Consider the following 22083-nt stretch of genomic DNA (forward strand, 5'->3'; position numbering starts at 1 on the left):
GTCACTGGATGTAAACATGGCTAAACATGCTGCTAACGTTACATTTGCTATAGAAGTGTGTTGTTCATTTAGACACATGGGGAACAGCAGCAGGTCTGAAATGCTACATTTTCCTCCATGTTTCAGTCACTCAGACATGGTTCAACATGACAACGTATTATACAGGTATGTCCTGCTAAGACACCCTAAAACCAACAGGAAGTCAGCCATTTTACTTTGTTTAAAAAAGGCATACTTTAATATGCTCTACAAATGTTTTGTCCCATTTCAGTAACAGTGAAATCAACATGGAGTTAGACATCTTTATAAACTGTTTTTATGAATTTTCCAACATTGGACTTTTGCAGACCCATGAAAAATGTCTAAAAATCACCCTGACATGTCTGAAACATCCTTAAACTATCTGTATGTATCCTCCAAGAGGTACAAATACTTCTCCTGGGTCCATGCTCTAAACTCCACAGGAAGTCGGTCATTTTGTCCATTTTCAGGTGTCGTATTTTAACAAACTTTTCCTACAGACTTTGTAGAATCTGCTTCAATATTGTTCAGAGTCCGGCTCAGTCAGGAGGGCGTGAGGCCCGTTTTATTTTTAATATCATTTGTGTCAGTGAGAAAAAATGTCCACGAACAAACTGAATTTCAATATTCACAGTTTAAAGCTCTAGCGTTTCCTGTTTCTGATCCTGTGGGGATGGCCCTGGCTCGGAGGGAAGGGATTTTATTTGTATGAAATGTGCTACATAAACAGAGTTTGATTTGATTTTGAAAATTTAAAGTATGAGAGTCTCGGTTGACGGCTGATTTTCTGGTTGTGGATGTTTGTTTTTAGAGTTCAGCCAATTAGAGCCTGACACTGAAACAATAGGTGCTCCTCACTGATATGTAATATTGGCTCATGTTGTTGAATAAACAAACACACAGTTTTAATAATTATATAGAGAACATTCTGAAGGTTGCAAAAGGTTTTAAGTAGAACTCTTTATCACACATACCCGTCAATAAAAACAAAATATGTCTTTATTTTTTAAATTGTAATCACATTTAAGGTTCTCAAGGTAAAACTCATTATTATTTCAGCATCTGGTTCATAAATGATCATGTATGTGTTTATTATATAAACATTTACAATCAAACATGTAAAAAAGCAGAAACTAAATATTAAAACATGAAACATAAAACACTGACGTCATCCTGTAAAAGTCTTTAAACAAACCAACGTTCACATCAAACTTGACTAATCCAATAAAATGGAGCCAAGTGTTTCCAGAGACTTTCTCTACAGTGTGTGGTTTCTGCAGGAAGATCTGAGTCGTGCTGTTTCTCATCTATAATGTTGCTGTTTGCTGGATTACTGAACTTTATTGAAGGAGTTTAACTGGGAACTATTTCACTGCAGAGAGACCTGGACTCTGTCTTCAGGCATCCAGGACTCCAGGTCCTTCCAGACCAGGTCACCTTTAGCAGCACTAAACTGCTTATAGTCAGGATGGCATATCTGTAAATGTAGTAAATCAAAGGTCACAGAGTCACAGTCAGAAAATAATAATTAGAAAAGTAAGAAAATGGAAAATATAACAATATCAATGAAACATCTACAAAGACTCACAGTAACTTCCTCTCCAGCCTTGAGTTTCATTGATGGATGAAATGTGTATGTGATGGGTTCACTATTGTTGATCTGGACTTTTAACTGACGTCCTCCCAGTGGTTTCTCCTGCAGGACGGAAATGAAACACAAGAAGAAGAATGAGACACAGAGACAGGAACAAATGAATGTTGGTGTCTATTAAACCTGTTGGATCAATATTTTCTATGAAAAGAAATAAAGAAAATAGATTTTGACTCTTAAATCAACATCACCTGACCAGACCGGTTAATGAGACCGATAATGCAGTTGTCATTAACCACCACATCGATGCCTCTTAACGTCTCCTGACTGTCTGAGCTGCTGCTGTTCTGTGTTTGTTCAGGTTTGGGAGGAGACGACATCCACAGATTAGTCCTTTCACATGAGTCAGCTTCATGTTCTATCTCTCAATCATTCAGAGAACTTTTCATCATTAAACATAAATGTGATGAGGAGGTAGGACCTAGAACATGAGGAGCTTTAGAAACCAATCAAAGACAGACAGACAATGAGAAGTCTTTCTGTTCTTAGTTAACATCATGTTTCTATCGGAAGGTTTGGAGGAGAGAAGACAGAAAGAGGAGATGAGATTAACAACAGACCTCCTTCGTGAATGTTCTTTTATTTTTACTTCTTCTCATGTGAATCAATGAGAGGAAACAAATAAAATCCTTCTTGCGGTTCATGGATCTTGGGATCAGGTCCAGACAGAGAGACTTTCAAATCTGTCTTTCTGCTCTTAGTCAACATCCATGTTGTGTTGTTTTCATCATATTTCATCAGAGATGTTTATTAATTTATTAATCAAGTAATTTATTTTGTCTGGATGCCAGTCAGGTGGTAGCCTGACAATAATTGTTTGGTCTTCATTTTTTTTAATCAAAAGTGTCTCTAACACTAGAAACACACACAAAGGATGTTTAAGTATAAAATATAACCACCAAAGAAATTACTTTCAATGTTCCACAATAATTCAGTCTTTGGTAGAAAGAAGAGATGAAGACAGATTTCATTCCTGATCAGTTCTGTTTAGTGTTTCTCTGAGATGTCATCAAGTCTTGTTCATGATTTCATTGTTTTCTTTCTGAAGTATTTATTGAAATGAATCAACATCATAATATATCTATTTCATGCTCCACTTTTAAATCTCAATGTTTGTATTTTTCATGATTATATTTGTTTGTTTAGTTTCTGCACCGTAGCCTTTGAGGAAGATAATTTCAATCCTGCATGTATTGCACATATCAGAATTGATGACAAAGTTGACTTTGACTTCTCTCTCCATGTCTATGAGCTTGTTCTTCACCTTATATTTTATCTCCTCCATCTCTTTGTTTCTGGTCTCCAGCTCTTTGTTTCTGGTCTCCATCTCTTTGTTTTTGGTCTCCATCTCTTTGTTTTTGGTCTCCAGCTCTTTGTTTCTGGTCTCCAGCTCTTTGTTTCTGGTCTCCATCTCCTTCTTCAGCTGATGTTTCTCCTCTTGAAGCTTCTTGTTGTCACCATTTAGTTTTTCCAGCTGAGGAGAGAGAAGACAGAAAGAGGAGATGAGATTAACAACAGACCTCCTTCATTCATGTTCTTTTATTTTTACTTCTTCTCATGTGAATCAATTAGAGGAAACAAATAAAATTCTTCTTGTGGTTCATGGATCTTGGGATCAGTTCCAGATAGAGAGACTTTCAAATCTGAGTTTCTGCTCTCCACCACAACCAGCAACATCCATGTTGTGCTGGTTTTATCATATTTCATCAGAGATGTTTATTGATTTATTAATTAAGTAATGTATTTTACCTGGATGCCAGTCAGGGGGTTGCCTGACAATAATCGTTTGTTCTTTTTCTTTTTTTTTAATCAAAAGTGTCTCTAACACTAGAAACACACACAAAGGATGTTTAAGTATAAAATATAACCACCAAAGAAATTACTTTCAGTGTTTCACATTAATTCAATCTTTGTTTCAATCACACAAAACTTTCCCTCGTCAGAGTTCATTAAAAAAAAATAAACAAACATTTTTTCTGTTCAGTTCGTAATTCAAAGAAAGAAAGAAAAAGAGTCCAAACAACTTATTTTAGTTCAGTATTTTGTGGGATTAACTTCCTGACTTCCTGGTTAACCACAGGATCTGAACACTGTTTCCTCATCCATCCCGCTGTCTAAGAGTCTAAGTGACATCATGCTCCAAGGTAGGTCAGCATGACTCCACCGCTGTGGTACCAGGCAGTAAGTTAATTAACTTAATCTTCAGATGAGAAACCAGGGAGATCTTCATCCTCAGACTCCTCTTCAAAGACTCTTATCGCCTGCTGACCTTGTTTCTCGTCCCATTCAGCTGCAGCTGGGTAGCATGGCTGAAGCTGAGACACATTCACACCAGGTCCTCACCAGAGTCTCTCAAAACTATTTCACAGTTTAACGGATTCAGTTTCCTCATGACCGTGCATGGGCTTTTCCACTGAGGAGAGTTTGGGTGAGAAGGATTGGTCCTACTTGGAATATGGGTGAGATTTCAGCCACAATCTGTCTAAACCTACAAAGACTAGAGGCAGTGGCAAACTGGCCCAGAAAGAGAGAGGAGGTGAAAAACTTTGTCCAATGCTGCCAAAACTGTCAATTACACAAGCTGGAGAATCAAACACCAACCACAGAGCTTCCCTTCTTAGTCATGTTTATAATGTGAACCTCAGACCTGAGATCTGACTCTAAGTTTATTCCCCGTTCTTCCAGTTTCCTGCTGAGTTTCTGTCTCTGGTTTCAGAACCAATGAGCAACACTTCAGTTTTAGAACCATCTCTGCTGTCCACAATCTGATAGAAAATAGAAAAATGATTTGATGATTCTCAGGAGAAAGAGACAAACCTCAGTCTCCAGTTTCCTCTTCAGTGTCTCCACTTCTTTCTCAGCTCTTTCTCTTTTCTTCTCCTCCTCTTTGAGCTTCTTCTCCCACTGAGAGTGAAGTCACATAAAGAGACATGATGAGAAACATTTACTTTGATTGAGGAACATGACAAACTGATTTGGTTCTAAACTACTTCCTTATTATGGAATTAAAAGTTGTGGATTCAACATGAACCTCTGTTTCCAGCTCCTTTATATTGTTCTTCAACATTTCATCATGAAATAACCATCTCAACAAAGGCTAGAAGGAGATATACAATTAGATTTAAATGTCTTTTTGATCTCGTCTGTTTCTATTTGTCCATGTCAGACTAGTTTAGTTGATCTGAAGGAGGTATTGATATGAAGAATCTACTTTGAATGATGCGTGTGAATAAACTACCGCTCTCTCCATGTCTATGAGCTTGTTCTTCACCTCATCTTTTGTCTTCTCCATCTCTTTGTTTCTGGTCTCCATCTCTTTGTTTCTGGTCTCCAGCTCTTTGTTTCTGGTCTCCATCTCCTTGTTTTTGGTCTCCATCTCTTTGTTTCTGGTCTCCATCTCTTTGTTTTTGGTCTCCAGCTCTTTGTTTCTGGTCTCCATCTCCTCCTGCAGCTTCTTCTTCTCCTCCTTTAGTTCATTGACCTGAGAGGAGAAAACCTGCAGTTTTATCATTTCACCAGTAGATGGAGCAAAGTCACAGTTGTGCTGATTAGAGGTCAGTCCTCAATAACACAATGATAGTGTTTATGTGTGTGTCTCTACATGTTTCTCCATCTCTTCAATCTTGTTCTTCAGTTCTTCTTTGGTTTTCTGCAGCTCTTCTTCAATCTTCTCATATTTCTCTGTCAGCTATCAGACAGACAGATGGATGATGACCAGTCAGCAGGTTTACTGATCAAACTTTCTTCAAACTGATCAATCTAAACCTTTAATCTTTTACTTCTTGTCTCTTACATCTTTAGTTTCTCCTAAAAGCTTCATCTTCTCTGTTTCCTCTGGCAGGAGCTTTTCTCCTCTTTCAGCTTCATCTCTGGATCTTTTCTTGGTTTCTGTGTAAAATCAAAGCTGCTGAATTCAACTAGAAAAGACGTTTGCTGGTGTTTTACATCATTAATGTGGTGACTCATCTGTAACTTACTGGTTCTACTTTGTCTCCACACAAAGAAGACAACTGCTAAAATAACCATGATGCTAACAGCTAAGCTAACAGCCAGACCAGTGTTGATGGGAACAGCAGAACTGGACGAGGACGAGAAGAAATCATCTGAAATGAAAACACACAAGTTACATGACATTTCTAAACAATCACACACAAACTGTGTCAAACTAAAATCATGTCATGGTCCGTTCTCTAAGTGTGTTCTACCTGGAACATGTATGTGAGCCTCTCTGGTCTGGTGGGTGTTGTTCTGTTGGACTCTACAGGTGGAGCTGTTGTTGTGTCTCTTGTCCACAGTCACTCTGCTGCTGACAGTATAGAGGTCATCAGGACCTCTGACTGTCTTTGGAGGTCCAGCAGAGAGCAGGTTTCCCTCAGCGTCCAGCCACAACACCTCAGGCTCTGGATACCAGCCTCTGGATTCACACTGTAACACCACTCCTCCTCTGTCTCTGTCCATCCCTGATAAACTGATGAAGGGTGAGGCCGCTGTATCTAGAGCTGAGAAACAAAATGTTTCAAACCAGAGTCAGGTGAAGTAAAACTCAACTTCAGGTCAGAGTTGATGTCAGAAGACTATACTTTATATGTCTACTCACCAACAACAAGCTCAACAAACATCTCTTTATTCATCTCTACAACGTAACATCTGTACGTTCCTTTATCAGACAGCTTCACGTCAAAGAGTTTCAGGGAAACGTTTCCATGTTTCAGTTCATCAGGGAACAGAGATGTTCTTCCTCTGTAGGACGGATTTTTTTGCATTGTAAGGTCTGCACCATCACGCCACACCAGGACGTAGAAGTTCGACCTCTTCCACTCCAACGTTACTTCAGAAACGTCCAGTGAAGTTTTGATTTGACACGGTAGAACATCATCACCAACTCTTGCTATAATTATTTCAAGTGAATCCACTGACTCAGACTGACCTGGAAAGAAAAACAGGATTGCTGAGTTCTGCACTAGAACGTATGGAGTTAGTGTCATAAACTTCATCTCTGGACACTTTTGTTGATTATTTTTGCTGCTCATCTAAACATATTGAAGGGACTCAATTGTTCAGTTCATTCAAAAATCTTATAACACAATGGTGGTGGATGATCACATTATCCTTCCAAAGAAGCCTGGCCAAACGAAGCATGGACAATTGGACGGCACTTCACTGACCCCAAAACATCCTTCAAACAACCTAGGAGATTTAAAAGCTGCATTTAATTTTATGAGAGGACAAAACTAAAGAGCCACAAACAACAGCTGAGCGCAGATGAGATGCCACCAAACACAAAAGCCACTGACAACTCTTGTCTCATCCTTTTTTCTATCAAGAAACCGCTGTGCCAGGTTACAGGGTTGTCTGACTCACACTAGGACTGGGCGGTATCCAAATTTTGATACCATCATACCATCTCCACATTTTACCGTGCTATATGATATTACCGTGACTAATTAAAAACTAATTAAACTAATTTTAAATTTACACCGACTACCTCGAGTGGGCGGAAACCAGACACAGAAAAACAAAGCGAATCCGGTGTATTTTCAAAATAAAATACCCCATGCAAACTGCCGGTCGTAAAAACACACAACAGAAACTTATTAACTACTATTAGCATATTTACACATGCAGACGCATGTTTAGAAGAACATACGCCGGGGAAAATGGCCAAATCTGAGCAAGTAAACAAAGTCTGGCGGGCTTACAGTCGCTCCTGGAATGGTCCCGGTAGGTTTTGAAGTTGTGTGCCAGACCAAATATATGATGCAGTTTTTGCACAGAATGTGCTGCACACACATCATTTAAATGAAACCACAGCCTGGGCAGCTTTGAGTAACAAAAAAGAGCAGCTTATAAAAAAAGTGCACATACAACAGTCAAACAATTAAATTAATCTGACCATCCAGAACAGTTTTTGCGCCGAATGTGCTGCACACACACCGAAAGTGGATGTTACGACCCGACAGGGCAGAAAATGTCTAGGGGAACACAAGGAGGTAACAATTGAGGTAAAAGGAGAAAACAAACCAAAGAAGCCAACCAAGGACCGTCTGCAATCGCAGGGATTTATTTACAATATACAATAAACCAAGAAGAAGCCTTTTCAGACACCACAATGCCGGCCAGAAACAAACACGCTGCACACGCTGGCTGCAGGATCACTCCTCTAATGACGCACACAGGTCGGATCTTTATAGAATACAGCTGGCAATCAGCTAATCAGCTGATTGAGGTGGAGGGGGGGAAGGCGGTACCTGAAACGAAAGAACAAAAAGACAAGGCCACACACACACTGGCCCGTAACACCCCCACCGATAAGAATAAACCCCACCTACAGGCAGAAAATAAGCATTACACTATATATAAATCACAGATCATACACTAATATAACACAGATGTTGACAATTGACTTTGCAAGCAATGACGTTACCCACGTGACAGCATGTCAGCCACCAGATTATCAGCCCCTTTCTTGTGCTTCACCTCGATGTTATAGCGCTGTGCTTGGAGCGCCCAGCGCATCAACCGCTGGTTACTGTTGTACATCTGAGCAGAGGAGAGGGCCTCTTTTGCCAGTTTAGAGGCAAGATGCAGACGCTCTCTGCATTTGGAGACAAAATCCACAATGTTAGTTTTTCTTGGGGAGCTGCCCACCAACTGCTCCTTCAAGACTGCTAACGGACCTCGCACATTGTACCCAAATACTAGCTCTGCTGGGCTGAACCCCAGGGACTCCTGCTTTGCATCTCTAATGGCAAACAATACAAATGGTACCCCCTCATCCCAGTCTTTACCACTGTCATGACAAAATTTACTCAACATAGATTTTAAAGTTTGATGCCACCGTTCAAGCGCACCTTGAGACTCGGGATGGTAAGCACTCGACACAGAATGACCAATACCCAGAGACTGCAGGGTCTTATTAAAGACCTTGGAAAGAAAATTAGTTCCCTGGTCAGTTTGCACCACCCTCGGCAAACCAAACAGAGTGAAAAACTTCAGCAGTGCCTTCGTGACCGCTGGTGCTGTAATTTTTCGCAAAGGAACAGCCTCAGGAAACCGAGTGGAGACACACATCATTGTTAACATGAACTGGTTGCCAGCCTTAGTTCTAGGCAATGGACCCACACAATCAACAATCACATGCTCGAAAGGCTCACCAACGGCTGGAACAGGACGAAGAGGAGCAGGGGGAACAAGCTGATTCGGTTTCCCTACAATCTGACAAGTATTGCAACACTTACAAAAATCCGTCACATCATCCTTTAAACCGGGCCAAAAGAAATGACGGAGGACTCGATGATAGGTCTTAGTTACCCCCAGGTGACCAGACCACAAATGTTCATGGGCCAACTTCAACACATGCTGGCGACAATTAACAGGAAGGACTATCTGATGGACCACCCCCCAATCCTCACCAAGCTCAACTGCTGCTCTGCCTGATTGTGAAGCCCACCTGCGCATCAGGACACCATCGTCAAGAAAATATGGTTGCTTAGATGTACACTCACTGGATTCCTTCACAGCAGCAGCCATACATTTAGCTAAGGATTGATCTGTTTGCTGGGCAGCAATGAGAGCCTCACGATTAAGTGGTAAGGGAGCCGCAAGAGCAACAGGAGCAACAGACTCCCCACCCTGTTCAGGTTTTCTGAACCCACCGTCCTCTGAACCACCACCAGGGGGCAGCTCATCCTGGGAGAGAACAGATAGAAACAGAGAATCGGCCAAATCAACCTCCTGGTCCTGAGCCTGCCCACGGGCCTTAGCTCTCGTTAGCACACTAACCGTAAACACATCAGGATGTTTTTCAGCCAACTCATCAGGATAAGTCTCTGGAATGGGCTCAGCAACGACCTTAGGAACAGGATAAACCTTTCCGCCAGCAATATCATTACCCATGATGAAATCGACACCACTAATAGGAAAACACGAGCGAACCCCCACATGAAAATAACCAGTTGCCAGATCCGACTGCACATGGATTCGGTGCAGAGGGGCGGGAATGAAACCCATCTCAATCCCCCTAACCACAGCACTGGCGTCAGACTCAGCACCAGATGGCAACACACTGGACAAAATGAGGGACTGCGAGCAGGCAGTGTCACGCAGCGCAGTCACTAGGCGCTGGTCCCTGGCCTGTCCCGCAAGAGACACCCAACACTTGAATATGAAAGGCCTAAAACAGTCTTCAGGAACCTCTGACACTATGGTCTCGCTACTGATGGACGTTTTAATAAGCCCCACGCCTTTTGGTGGCCTCACAACAGGCTGCTTACACTTCCAGGCAACACAATCCGCGATCAAATGACCCGACTTATGACAATAAAAACATTGCCGATCAGCTTTGGAAACAGAAGGAACAGCAGCTCCTGACACCTGCGAACCAGACTTCAGCAAAACCTCCCGAGAAGACTCACGTTTAGCCAATACACTTTTGTGTGTGAGCGCAAACTCATCTGCCAAGGTAGCAGCCTGCTGCAAGGTGGACACTTTCTGTTCGTTCAGATATACAGCAGTACGCTCAGAAACACAACTTTTAAATTCCTCCAGCAACATAAGTTCGCGCACCGAGGCAAAATCATCAGCCTTACAGGCCGCACACCACCGGTCGAAGAGAATGCCCTTCTCTCTGGCAAAGTCAATATGGGTCTGGTTGGATGTCTTACGAAGATTTCGAAATCGCTGTCTGTACGCCTCAGGTACCAGCTCATATGCCCGCAGAATAGCACCTTTAACTTTGTCATAATTGAGACCATCCTCCACGGACAAGGAGGAGCAGGCCTCCTGAGCTCTACCTGTCAACCTGCATTGTAGCAAAATAGCCCACACATCCTCTGGCCAGCGTAACGCAGCGGCAATACGCTCAAAGGCGCCGAAATAAGTTTCTACCTCTGCCTCACGAAATACAGGGACCAAGGAAATGTGTTTAGTCACATCGAAAGTGATGGATGGAAGTGACACAGGTGGAGCCTCGCCAGCAGGAGTAGTACGAGCCTGAAGCTCAACTTGGCGCAGCCTAACAGCTGTGTCTGCCTCTAACTTTTTTAATTCCAACTCCCTGCGAAACTGAAACTCACGCTCGCGCTCCTCTTTTTCTAACTGAAAACGAGCTAAACGGACTTTCAGTCTGGCTTCCACTTTTGAGCCAGGAGTGGACTCAACAGAGAATGGGACAAACTGAGGTAGTGTGACCGGCCTCGCCGCCGTCCCCACCTCTTTTACAGCAGGAGTACCCTGATCGGCCACTTCCACCGGGCCGCCCTCACCAGGAGAGGCTGCTGCCACAACCGGAGCGTCTCCAGGCAAACTAAGAACTCCTCTACTGACCAACTCATGTAAAAGCACCGCCTTTAGCTCAGCTTTGACAATGGACATAGAAACCGGAACACCATAATACTCGGCAATCACACGTAGATCACTTTTTGTACATTTATCAAACACAATGAATGAGGGATCCGACACAAATGCGCCAGCGTCAAACGCTGCCATTACAAAACACTCCGCGAGTAAATAACAGCAGACCACAAACAAAACAATCAACTGGGAACCACCAGGAACACACGCGCCACGTATGATGTCCACACACAAACAGCCGCCACGAAAGACAAACTTCCCCAGATCCTACCTAACATGAACTTCACCTACCTATCTTCTGGGGCGTGCCGGGCTCGAGGCGTCTTATTGGCAACACATCAGCGGCCGAAACCCTGAAACGCCAGCCCCCACCGGAGACCAAAGCCTCCACCCGGAGTTAACCCCGAAAATAAAAAAGGCAAAATAACAAAAGAGCACCCGATGGAAAGGATGAGTTCCACTCAACCAAACTGGGCACTCACCTGTGTAATCTGGAGAAGCTGCCACTGACGTCGCCACCGGCTGCAGGCACACAGACACCAATACGCAGGACAAACTGAGAATGAACAACAAAAGAAACTCTCTGGTACAGCTGCGAGAACGATCCCGGACAAGCCCCCAAAATTGTTACGACCCGACAGGGCAGAAAATGGTCTAGGGGAACACAAGGAGGTAACAATTGAGGTAAAAGGGAAAACAAACCAAAGAAGCCAACCAAGGACCGTCTGCAATCGCAGGGATTTATTTACAATATACAATAAACCAAGAAGAAGCCTTTTCAGACACCACAATGCCGGCCAGAAACAAACACGCTGCACACGCTGGCTGCAGGATCACTCCTCTAATGACGCACACAGGTCGGATCTTTATAGAATACAGCTGGCAATCAGCTAATCAGCTGATTGAGGTGGAGGGGGGGAAGGCGGTACCTGAAACGAAAGAACAAAAAGACAAGGCCACACACACACTGGCCCGTAACAGTGGACATAGAATAATTTTTAGGCATTGAATTAATTATATCTTATATTTAATCCTTATCTCCTATATAAGTGCACTGCATTTTTTTTAATGAGGGTATTGCAACTAATAACGTTGCTTCTGAAAGACACTGCCGGTATATCTTTTTACCGTATTACCATCCAACCCTAACTCACACGTTTGAATTATCCAAAAATAAAGCTTGAGTCGCCCCCGTTTTCTCTTTTTCTATATTTATTTAAAATCAAAACGAACAACAAAAGTGCTTTTAAACTAAACTATATGCTATAGGAATCTTTCTCAAAAGCTTTTGATACGGTGAACCAAAAGGTTAATGTCTTCCACTGGCTACGAAGTTATATTACTGACAGACAACAATATGTATATGTGAACAATTGTACGTCCGACATTACAACTTTGACATGTGGTGTGGCCCAAGGCTCAGCACTTGGTCCTTTATTATTTATATTTTATATCAACGATCTAGCAACAGTATCAAATACCATTTTTCCCCATTTTATTTGTGGATGACACAAACTTTGTTCTTTCTAGTAAGCACTTTAAAACCCTAATCAATGAAGCCAACACCGGCCTCCTAGCCTTTTCCAAATGGTTCCAATTGAATAAATTATCCTTCAATATCAGAAAACAAACATTATCTTATGTCCATGCAGAAAAAAAGTATGATCCTAATGAAGCTAAGCTCTTTATCGAGGGAACTGAAATTAACAGAGTATCCTCCGCCTGCTTTCTCCGGGTCACAGTGGACCAACATTGTAACTGGAAAGAACAAATTGATTGTGTTGCAAATAAAAAAATATCAATGTCTGTAGGGATCATCAGAAAAATCAGTTCATTCCTCAACAGATCCACCTTGCTTACATCATACTATAGTTTAATCTATCCATACCTAACCTACTGCCATCTTGTCTGGGCTAACACCCACCCTACCAATCTCCACAAGCTCCATCTACTTCAGAAACGCTTTGTTAGAACCCCCACAAACTCATATTCTAGGGCCCCATCCTCTCCGCTGTTTACCAAACTAAAAATCTCAACTGTATTTGATATTTACATCAACCAAATCTGTATCTTCATATACAAAGCAATCCACCAAAGTCACCTACTATCAACTCAATTTCAGCAATATTTTCACATAAATTCAAGTTTACACTCATACGCTACAAGACAAGCAGGTCACCTACACCGACCCCATTTTAATACCACCTCTTCTCTGGCAATATTCAAAAAGAAACTACAGTTAAAATTAACAGAACAACAAAACTTTGTTTGACTTCTCAGTCTTGTCTTTCCCAGTGCACCGTGTTTTCTTAAATCATTTTTTGTGTTTTTTCTTTTCTTGTGTTTACCTGACCTTAATTTATCTGTATCAGTTTTTTTCTTTTGCTTTGCCTCTTTTTCCACCTCCTTTTATTTATTTATTTATTTATTTATTTATTTATTTATGTAGTGTTGTCATCATAAGTACTACTATTAATTTTTACTATCGTTATTTTCTTCTTTCTTTTTATTTTCACTTTAAATTTGTTATTTTGTCTACCTTGTACAAGGTATATGAATATTATTTCTTTACTTTGTTTTTTAATTATTTGTTAGGCCAAGGTGAGGTCATGCCATAAGCCTTTCAGGTTTCAGACCTCACCTGCACATCTTTTTTTTTTCTCTTTGTATCTCACCAGTAAGAAAGATATGAAATTTCTCTGCTCAGTTTTTTTTGTTTGTTTGTTTTTTATGCGCAAATAAATAAATCTAAAAAAAAAAAAAAAAAAAGCTAGAGTGGTCCCACAAGACTGGAAGACCTTCTTCATTGTCCACCAAACCCAGGCCTGCTTTTGTAAAATTTCTGCGTCATAAGTACAAATTGGAGGTTCTCAGCAAAGCCAAAGCTCTTAAAGGCATTAACATCTTCATAAATAAGGACTTCTAAGGGTTGCTAGGAAGAAGAGGGACATTGCCCACCTAAGATACGATCAACTCATTATGCAGCCATCATCCCAGAAATCTGCACAGGAGTGTAATAGTGGTAACTGCACTTTCGCACACACACATTTGTATGGCTATCTTTGTGAGGACACTCATTTGCATAATGCATTCCCTAGCCCCTTACCCTCAAACAGCCTTGTAAAGAAGTGAGGAAATGCCAAAATGTCCTTACTTTGCACAAATGTCCTCAATTTGATGGTGGAAAACTTAAAATTGTCCTCTGAAAGATAGCTGTACAAGTACACACACACACACAGATATATAAACACATACAGTATCATGCTTAAGGATTTAATCATGTATTTCTTATGATTTATACATGAGAACATCCATCCCCTCTGATGGACGACCACTATCTCTGTTATGACTGATCCAATGTCCTGTCTGATTTAACTGTTTGTTGTACTTGTTGTAAAAAGTGTCATATGAAATGTACACTTGTCAAAGTATATGGAATGAATGAATGGAGCTCTTGGGTCTGTAGCAAGTGTACCACCATATTTCCGTATTATAAATAAAGAAGAATTGGTGGACAATATAAAATCTCAGGATGGGACCAGACCTGCCCCATATCATATGCTGTGTAACTCATTTGATGTGAACTCATTATGAGAGAAATTATGTCTCTCTTACTCATTTATGTCTTCATTAAATCATGAATTTTCAGTTCTAGCATTTTCTGAAACTTGGCTGACTGATAAATTAACATCACTTTTTGACATCCCAAATTATAATGCTCAGCATCATTGTTTAACAACAAGATCTGTCGGAAGTGTATCAATATACCTACATAATAATTTCAAATAATAATCAATCCAAAAATAGAAATGATCTTACTTTCAATTCTGAGTGCTGAATGTTGAATCATTTCTTGAAATACCCTCTTGTGATATTTTTGATGGTAAGTGTGTTATCAAAGGTTGCATTTATAAGCTTCCTGACACAAGCATTGAACATTTTAATTCTAGTCTTGCTTGTGTTTTGGATGAAATTAACCGTGAAGGTAAAGTATGTTTTCTAATGGTATATGTAAATTAACCGAAAAGGTAAAGTATTTAGTCCTGAACTGCTGAGTTTCTGAACATTATGTATGCTGATTATTCATTTCCCTTCATTATTAAACCCACTAGACTGATTCCTTCATCTGCAACCCTCATTGATAACATATTTACTAACTCTTTCAACATTTTGTGGAAGGCTGGTGTCTTTTATTCTGATATATCTGATTATCTTCCTGTATTTCATTTTGCATCAGTGACCTCAATCAGCCATCAGGAAAGAGAGAAAGTCTCAAGCTTGAGAGTGTTTGACAAAAGAAATATTGACCAATTTGGGGGGATGATTTATAACTTTCCCTGTGATGATATATATATCCATGCTCATGGTGAAGTTTTCTCTTTCAGCACTATATTTAACAAGTGTTTTCCCTTGGTTAGCAATCAAACTGAAATCAATAGTACTACCAAAAGATCCTCTCAAAGTCTCTGCTAGTTAGGAATACGTTGTATAAGTTATTTATCAGTAATCCAACCCTACTGAATACTGATCAAAACCCGAACACCAAAACTACTTGGAGGGTCTTTAATCAGCTGCTAAATAGTAAAATGCCCTCAGCTTCTTTCCCTACTGAGATTGTTAATGAAGATAGAAAATATTCTGACTCTTCTGATATTGCATGTACTTTCAACAATTATTCAATTATTGTTACTTATTTTAACAGAGCTTTTCCACTCAGTCTTAGGTCGTTGTTGTCTTCTTTGTTTGTCCTTCATTGCCCCCTAGGAACAAATAAAGGTTTTCTGAATATGGTGGTGCCTTAGGGTTAGAGTTAGGGTTAGGGTAATGTGTTAGTGCTGATGTTATGGTGGTTTGTTATTGCCTATGGTGTCTGTGAAGGCACCATTAATGCTCCAAGGAGGTTTTGGAGCGACACATGGTGCCATCCAACCAAAGTCTTTTATTTCAGGAAGACGATGTCCAGACATATTGTGAAAGTCTTGCAACAGTAGTCTGTGGCTTTGTAGTGAAAGACTGGGAGTACTAGACCAGCCTGCTTGAAGTCCAGACCTGTCCTGCATTGATAATGTGTGGTGCATTATGAAGAGTAAAATACCGCAAACTGTTGATAGAGCCAGAATGGGAGACAATTCCACCTGCAGCTCTTCAACTATTAGTGTTGAATGTTGGTTTAAGGAAAGATGATGGAATACATTGGTGAACATGACCCTATCCCAAGCATCAAACTCAAAATCCTTTCATCTGTTTTTAAACCCAGCTGTTGATACTGAATGGAAGAGCTTTATTTTTTGATTCATATGTATTGTGACGAAGTCTAACTCTGACCTTAAATATTGTTTTGTTCATTAGTTACCTTTAGAACAGTGAGTCAGCAGGAGACAGAAAACCAAACTGGTGATGGTTCTGAGCAGGAAGTGAAGGAACAGACCTTCCATCTGAAGAATCAGAGAGTCCTGAAAATGAAGCAGATGATCCCTCACACACATCAGCTTTCATTGAAATGGCCGGGGCTTTAACCAATATGTTATTTTAAGCATGTTTTTAAGCAGAAATTGTGGTTTTGATCATGATAATGAATTATTTATGCACGACGTCCGAACGAACCCACGTTTACCAGAACTCCAGTGTCTCGTATTACTCGTATAATACTCGTACTTGGCAAAAGTGCTCGATCTGTACCGGATACTCGTTTCAGCGTTCATCGTTTGGGTATCCGGCTCAACACTTATGAATGCACCTCCAGGTTTAACTCTTCCCAAACCACTCCCACCAATCAGTAACCCCTTGATCCTGTTTTAGTTGATACCCCTCTTTTTCCTGTATATCTGGACAGCCTCCAGTGTAGTGATTTGTTCATAAATGAAAAATATTTGGTTTAATCTGACAATACATCTCCATTACTCTCATATTCTGTAGTAGTATTTCCTGGGGTGGAATTCCCCAGGTGGTGTTGTTGTTCTTTTTCCCTCTTACATTATTCGGTGCAGTAGTCCCCGCCCTCTTTGCCACATTATCAACAACTCCAGGCCTCAGCTTCAATAAAACCAGCAATAATCATAAAAACTATTGTAAAGCAGCAGTCGAGCATTTGACTTTTCCCTTCATCTATGACAATGATACTTTCACTTCTGTTTCCTCTACAGTGAAGTTTAAATCTTTACGTGTGAATTCTCCTGTTAGGATTGTTTTACACATTCACCTTTGTCACTTACAATTTATCCAACTTTCCAACTTACTGTTTAAAGATCCAAACAACTGCAACACTTTCTCACTGACACAAAGGAATAGAAAATAAATCTCCACTTCACGTTTCAATCTTGCTTTGGTTTAAAATCAGCAACAGCTCAGAATGAAAAGACACTTTGAGAAGAACTAAGGAAGCACAGAAAAGATAAATCAACAACAGAAGACGACGTACCTGCTGAGTGAAGTTTCTGTCAATAAACACGTCTGGAAATCATCCACCGACCACTGACCTCAACCAGCTCCAGATTATGAACAAGATTTCATCTGTTAGATTCAGCAAATAATAAAAACTTCGAAATGACCATTGAAGATCTCCCTGTAAATGTGAACACCTAAGAACATGGAGACGTTATGCGTCAACTTTGATCAGATCAGTTTAATAAGTGAACTTTGACAGTGTTGCCAGTTATAAAATAATAAAGATTGTGGAGGCGGATCTTCAGGAAACACAGGAAGCAGATTTCAGTTTGTCAGGAGACTGAGACACTGGACCGGTCACAAAGAAAAGAGTTTATTGAGTATTGTAGGTAGACAGCAAGTTGTTCTCTGGAGACAACTCATGTTATTAACATGAGTTGCCTCCAGAGAACAACTTGTTTCAACTCGAAAATCTTTATATCCTCCTTATATTCACCAGAAACTATTTCCCCTAGGCTGAGCTTCCACAGCTTTCTCTCAGCTTTGACATTTTTAGCTATGTAAATTAGGGATCGACCAATGATAGGCCTGGCTCACTGATTGGCTACTTGGCACAAGTGAGTCAGTGACAGCCAATCAACACTGACGCCTAATCACATCAAGCATACAACTTTGCAAGATAAATAGCATCACACACAGGACAAAATAAAATAAACTAAATAAAAATAAAGGTGTAACCAAGTGAATGTGACCTGAAGCTCCTTGCTTAATGAAACAAAAAAAGTAGACATAATGATATAGGTAGGCTGTAGCAAGTACAAGGGAGGAAAACCTGCAGTTTGAAGATGAAACTGTTCCCAACTTCAACATGGCGTAGGCTTTCATGATGGCCCACCGCTACATTATAATTGCCACAACGGCTTTAGAGCTGGGGCTAGATGCACAATAATAATATAGACCCTTACGGTTATCATTACTTTGTGGGAATAATTAATCCCCTAAAGTGTCTCAGCCCGTGGGTCAGCTCCCGGTTTATCAATAAACAACACCCGAGGTGATTGTAGCCTTAGTTTAACACCACACGCTAATGTGTCCTTGTTTGTTAACAATCGCCTCTCCCTCAGCACTCATGCTCTCACTACAATATGATCAACTTAACTACACAGAATAGATGTTAAATATTCGCCATTTTTTCAGTGTACCCAAAACAAATTTACGGGACACCTGTTTTCATTCTAATCCCAGATGTGTTACTCTTAATTGAGACACCAAAATTAAAATATTTACTGCAAATGAATATCGGTTCTACATATCGGCTATCGGTTTCGCTTGGTTATTAATAATCGCTATTGGTATCGACCCTGAAAAAACCATATCAGTCGATCCCCAATGTAAACCATCTTTGGTCAAAAATTTACCAGCATCTGGCACTAACAACCCATCTTCTCATCTCATCTAGGCACCATCATGTTCAGGTTGCTCTTTAAAAAAAAAATCAGAGACAAGATTCAACAGTTTGGTCTGATGAGTTTTATTGTGATGAAATTTGAGATATTTCATAAAAACAACAGATGCACATTTGTCTTGTTTATTTGAAAACAAACTCATCCTGTAGAAGTCTTTTAAACAAACCTGTGTTCACACAAAACTTGACTAATCCAATGAAATGGAGCCAAGTGTTTCCAGAGACTTTCTCTGCAGTGTGTGGTTTCTGCAGGAAGATCTGAGTCATGCTGTTTCTCATCTATAATCTTTACTGGTTGTTCTGCTTTGTCAGAGAATTCTGAAGACGTGTTTGTTCAAGTTTGATTTCCTCTGACTGGGAGGAGACAACATCCACAGATTAGTCCTTTCACATCAGTCACCTTCATGTTCTATTTCTCAATCATTCAGACTTTAATAGTGAAGCACCTTAGTCTCCATTTTCCTCTTCAGTGTCTCCACTTCTTTCTCAGCTCTTTCTCTTTTCTTCTCCTCCTCTTTGAGCTTCTTCTCCCACTGAGAGTGAAGTCACATAAAGAGACCTGATGAGAAACATTTACTTTCATTGAGGAACATTGTTGGGTTTTAAGGGGTTAAGAAAGGCCATAGGCCTGTGTATAACACTGGGGGAAAAAACTGGAAGAATGTTACTTCCGCTATTTCACCATAAAAGGAGTGGTCTACTGCTTTGCTGCACCTTGCTCACGGGATTAGGATACATCATGCTCTGATATTTCACACATTGGAAATCAGCTAAAGCCAATCAGCTAATCATGGAAAATCACTGAATACATGAAGGGCAGCACTCCTCCTTTTATCTACGGGTGGAGCCTAGGTAGAACAAGGCCACTGTGTCTGCTCAGATTGGGGCTTTTGTTTTTCTACCCTTGAGGTGGATAGGCTGAAGTCTCAGCGCTCAATCAATACTTATTCTCTGTGTGCCAAATACATAACCTAAACGTGAGAAATTGTTAGACGGACTATACCAAAAGGTATAAAGATCCTGGCCTGAAGGAGAGGAAAGTATCCTTCGACAACATGACAAACTGATTTGCTTCAAAACTACTTATTTTTTTATGGAATTAAAAGATTTGGATTAAACATGAACCGCTGTTTCCAGCTCCTTCATGTCCTTCTCATGTTTCATTTCCCTTTGCTTTCCTTTGTTGATCTGCTTCATCAACTAGTAGAAAAAAAAGAGATGAAGAGAGATTTCATTCCTGATGAATTCTGTTTACTGTTTCTCTGAGATGTGATCAAGTCTTCACAAAGTATAATCAAAGTGTGAATGCTCAGCTCTTTGTTTCTGGTCTCCAGTTCCTCCTGCAGCTTCTTCTTCTCCTCCTTTAGTTATTGGCCTGAGTAAAAAGGAGATGAAGTCCAGATTGTTAACAGTAAGACTCTAACTTGTCCAGAAAATATTCTCTATTATCTACTGTGTGGATTTTAAATGCTATCCAGCCTTTGTTGCTGGGTGAGGAGCTGCAGTCGTTGGGTGTTGGTGTATCCACTGTCTCCTGGATCACTGACTACCTGACAGACGGGTGGGGTCATGTCCTGTCTGATGTGGTGGTGAGTGGTGTGGGAGTCCCACAGAGGACTGTACTTGACCCGTTCCTGTTCACCTTATACACCACTGACTTTCAACACAACTCAGAGTCATGTCACATACAGAAATGGACAAGACCAAAGAGATGGTGATTGACTTCAGGAGGAAGTGAACAGATCCTCAGCCACTCAGCATCCTTGGTAGGGACGTGGAGGTGGTGGAGGAGTATAAATACCTGGGAGTGACCATCGACAACAGACTGAACTGGAGGACCAACAGTACAGCTGTGTACAGGAAGGCCTGCAGCAGACTCTACTTCCTGAGGAAGCTGAGATTCTTCAATGTGCGCTGTAAGATGCTAGAGATCTTCTATCAATTTGTTGTGGCCAGCATATGGCCCCTTTCTCTGCTGTGTCTTCTGGGGGAAAAGCAACAGACTGAATAAACTGATCAGGAAGTCTGGCTCTGTCATTGACTGCACACAGGAAACTTTTGAGGTGATGGTGGAGAGGAGGACACTTAACAAACTGACACTTAACCCTGACCACCCTCTCACTTGACCACCAACATCATATTCTTTCCGTTCCTAAAATAGAGATAAAAATGGATCAGTGGGCTCACACAAAAAATAACACCCTAACCTCTGAAGAACAAATGTTTGAATCAAAGCCCTCATAAACTGACTACCGTACAATCACTGACAGCAGAATTCCAGCCCCGACCCCCCAAATATGGAGACTTTACCTACTGTTGGGTCAACTAAACTTAGACTTTAACCATAAACAAACTGTTATAAAGTACGTAATTTCTCTGCTTTGTCTCTGTTATATACCGATCAGGAAGTTGGTTCTGACTCTGACTCAGCAAATAATTCACTTGGGTGATTGCTCACTGACAGACTTTGATTGGATGGACTCTGAAAACAAACACGTCCACATCAAGTGAGCTGTTCACAGACAGAGTCTCATGCTTTCACCTTTGTCCCTTCACAGTGAGTTTAGATGCTGCATATGTGAACCGTGCTGTCAGGATTTTTTAATATATATGTGTCAAACTCAAGGGCCACATCTGGAACAAGCTTTATTGTGGCAGAAGAGAGAGCCAAATCAGCACAGCCATTTACCGAGGGAGAGTTTCTGAAGGGCTGTATGATGAAGGTATGTGATGTGATTTAAGATGTGTGATGTGATTTAAGAACAGAGTTGATTGAAAGAAGCAAAGACTTTATTGTATACTCTCTTGCTGTGGATGAAAGCACTGATGTGACGGACACTGCACAGCTAGCCATCTTCACTTTATGCATTACAGAGGAAATGGGGTTGCAAAGGGGCGGACAATTTCCGGTAAATTTCCAGAAACTTTCCATGGGAAGTTAAGCTTGGGAATTTTGGGAATATTCCAAATTGGAAACTTTCCATGGTAATTTATGGGAATTTATGGGAATTAACTGTAAATTGGGGACTTTCCTCCAAAATTAGCTTGTGTGAAATGCTTCCACCACCACATTAATAAGCTAGCCTCTTAAATGGTCAGTGAAATGAAAAATAGCTTATATTTAGCACCTATTTTTATTTAATATTTCCAAGTTAAACATCAATACTATTATAGATCAAATATATTTACCCCATGATATTATCAAAACTTA

The 22083-nt window shown here is 40.6% G+C and overlaps 1 protein-coding gene and 1 long non-coding RNA gene across 3 annotated transcripts; both read right to left on the reverse strand.

Moving 5' to 3' along the window:
* Window positions 1-1293: 1293 nt before the first annotated feature.
* On the reverse strand, window positions 1294-2988 carry LOC125016614 (lamin-A-like). 2 transcript variants are annotated; one of them, XM_047599208.1, is made up of 4 exons: window positions 2937-2988; window positions 1864-1959; window positions 1610-1717; window positions 1294-1498 (listed from the first exon to the last, which is right to left on the reverse strand). In XM_047599208.1, exons 1-4 carry the CDS (start codon window positions 2955-2957, stop codon window positions 1391-1393), a joined length of 333 nt encoding a protein of 110 aa, XP_047455164.1. In that variant the 5' UTR covers window positions 2958-2988; the 3' UTR covers window positions 1294-1390. The 2 variants fall into 2 exon arrangements, with proteins under 2 accessions (XP_047455164.1, XP_047455173.1); XM_047599217.1 differs by lacking the exon at window positions 1864-1959 and having other exon boundaries at window positions 2937-2985.
* A 2514-nt stretch (window positions 2989-5502) lies between these two features.
* LOC125016805 lies at window positions 5503-5939 on the reverse strand. The gene is made up of 3 exons (XR_007113762.1): window positions 5878-5939; window positions 5650-5775; window positions 5503-5560 (listed from the first exon to the last, which is right to left on the reverse strand). It is a non-coding gene; the product is annotated as an uncharacterized LOC125016805 (long non-coding RNA).
* Window positions 5940-22083: the final 16144 nt, after the last annotated feature.

This window comes from Mugil cephalus, chromosome 1, assembly GCF_022458985.1.
Source record: "Mugil cephalus isolate CIBA_MC_2020 chromosome 1, CIBA_Mcephalus_1.1, whole genome shotgun sequence".
In the NCBI taxonomy this organism is placed as follows: domain Eukaryota; kingdom Metazoa; phylum Chordata; class Actinopteri; order Mugiliformes; family Mugilidae; genus Mugil; species Mugil cephalus.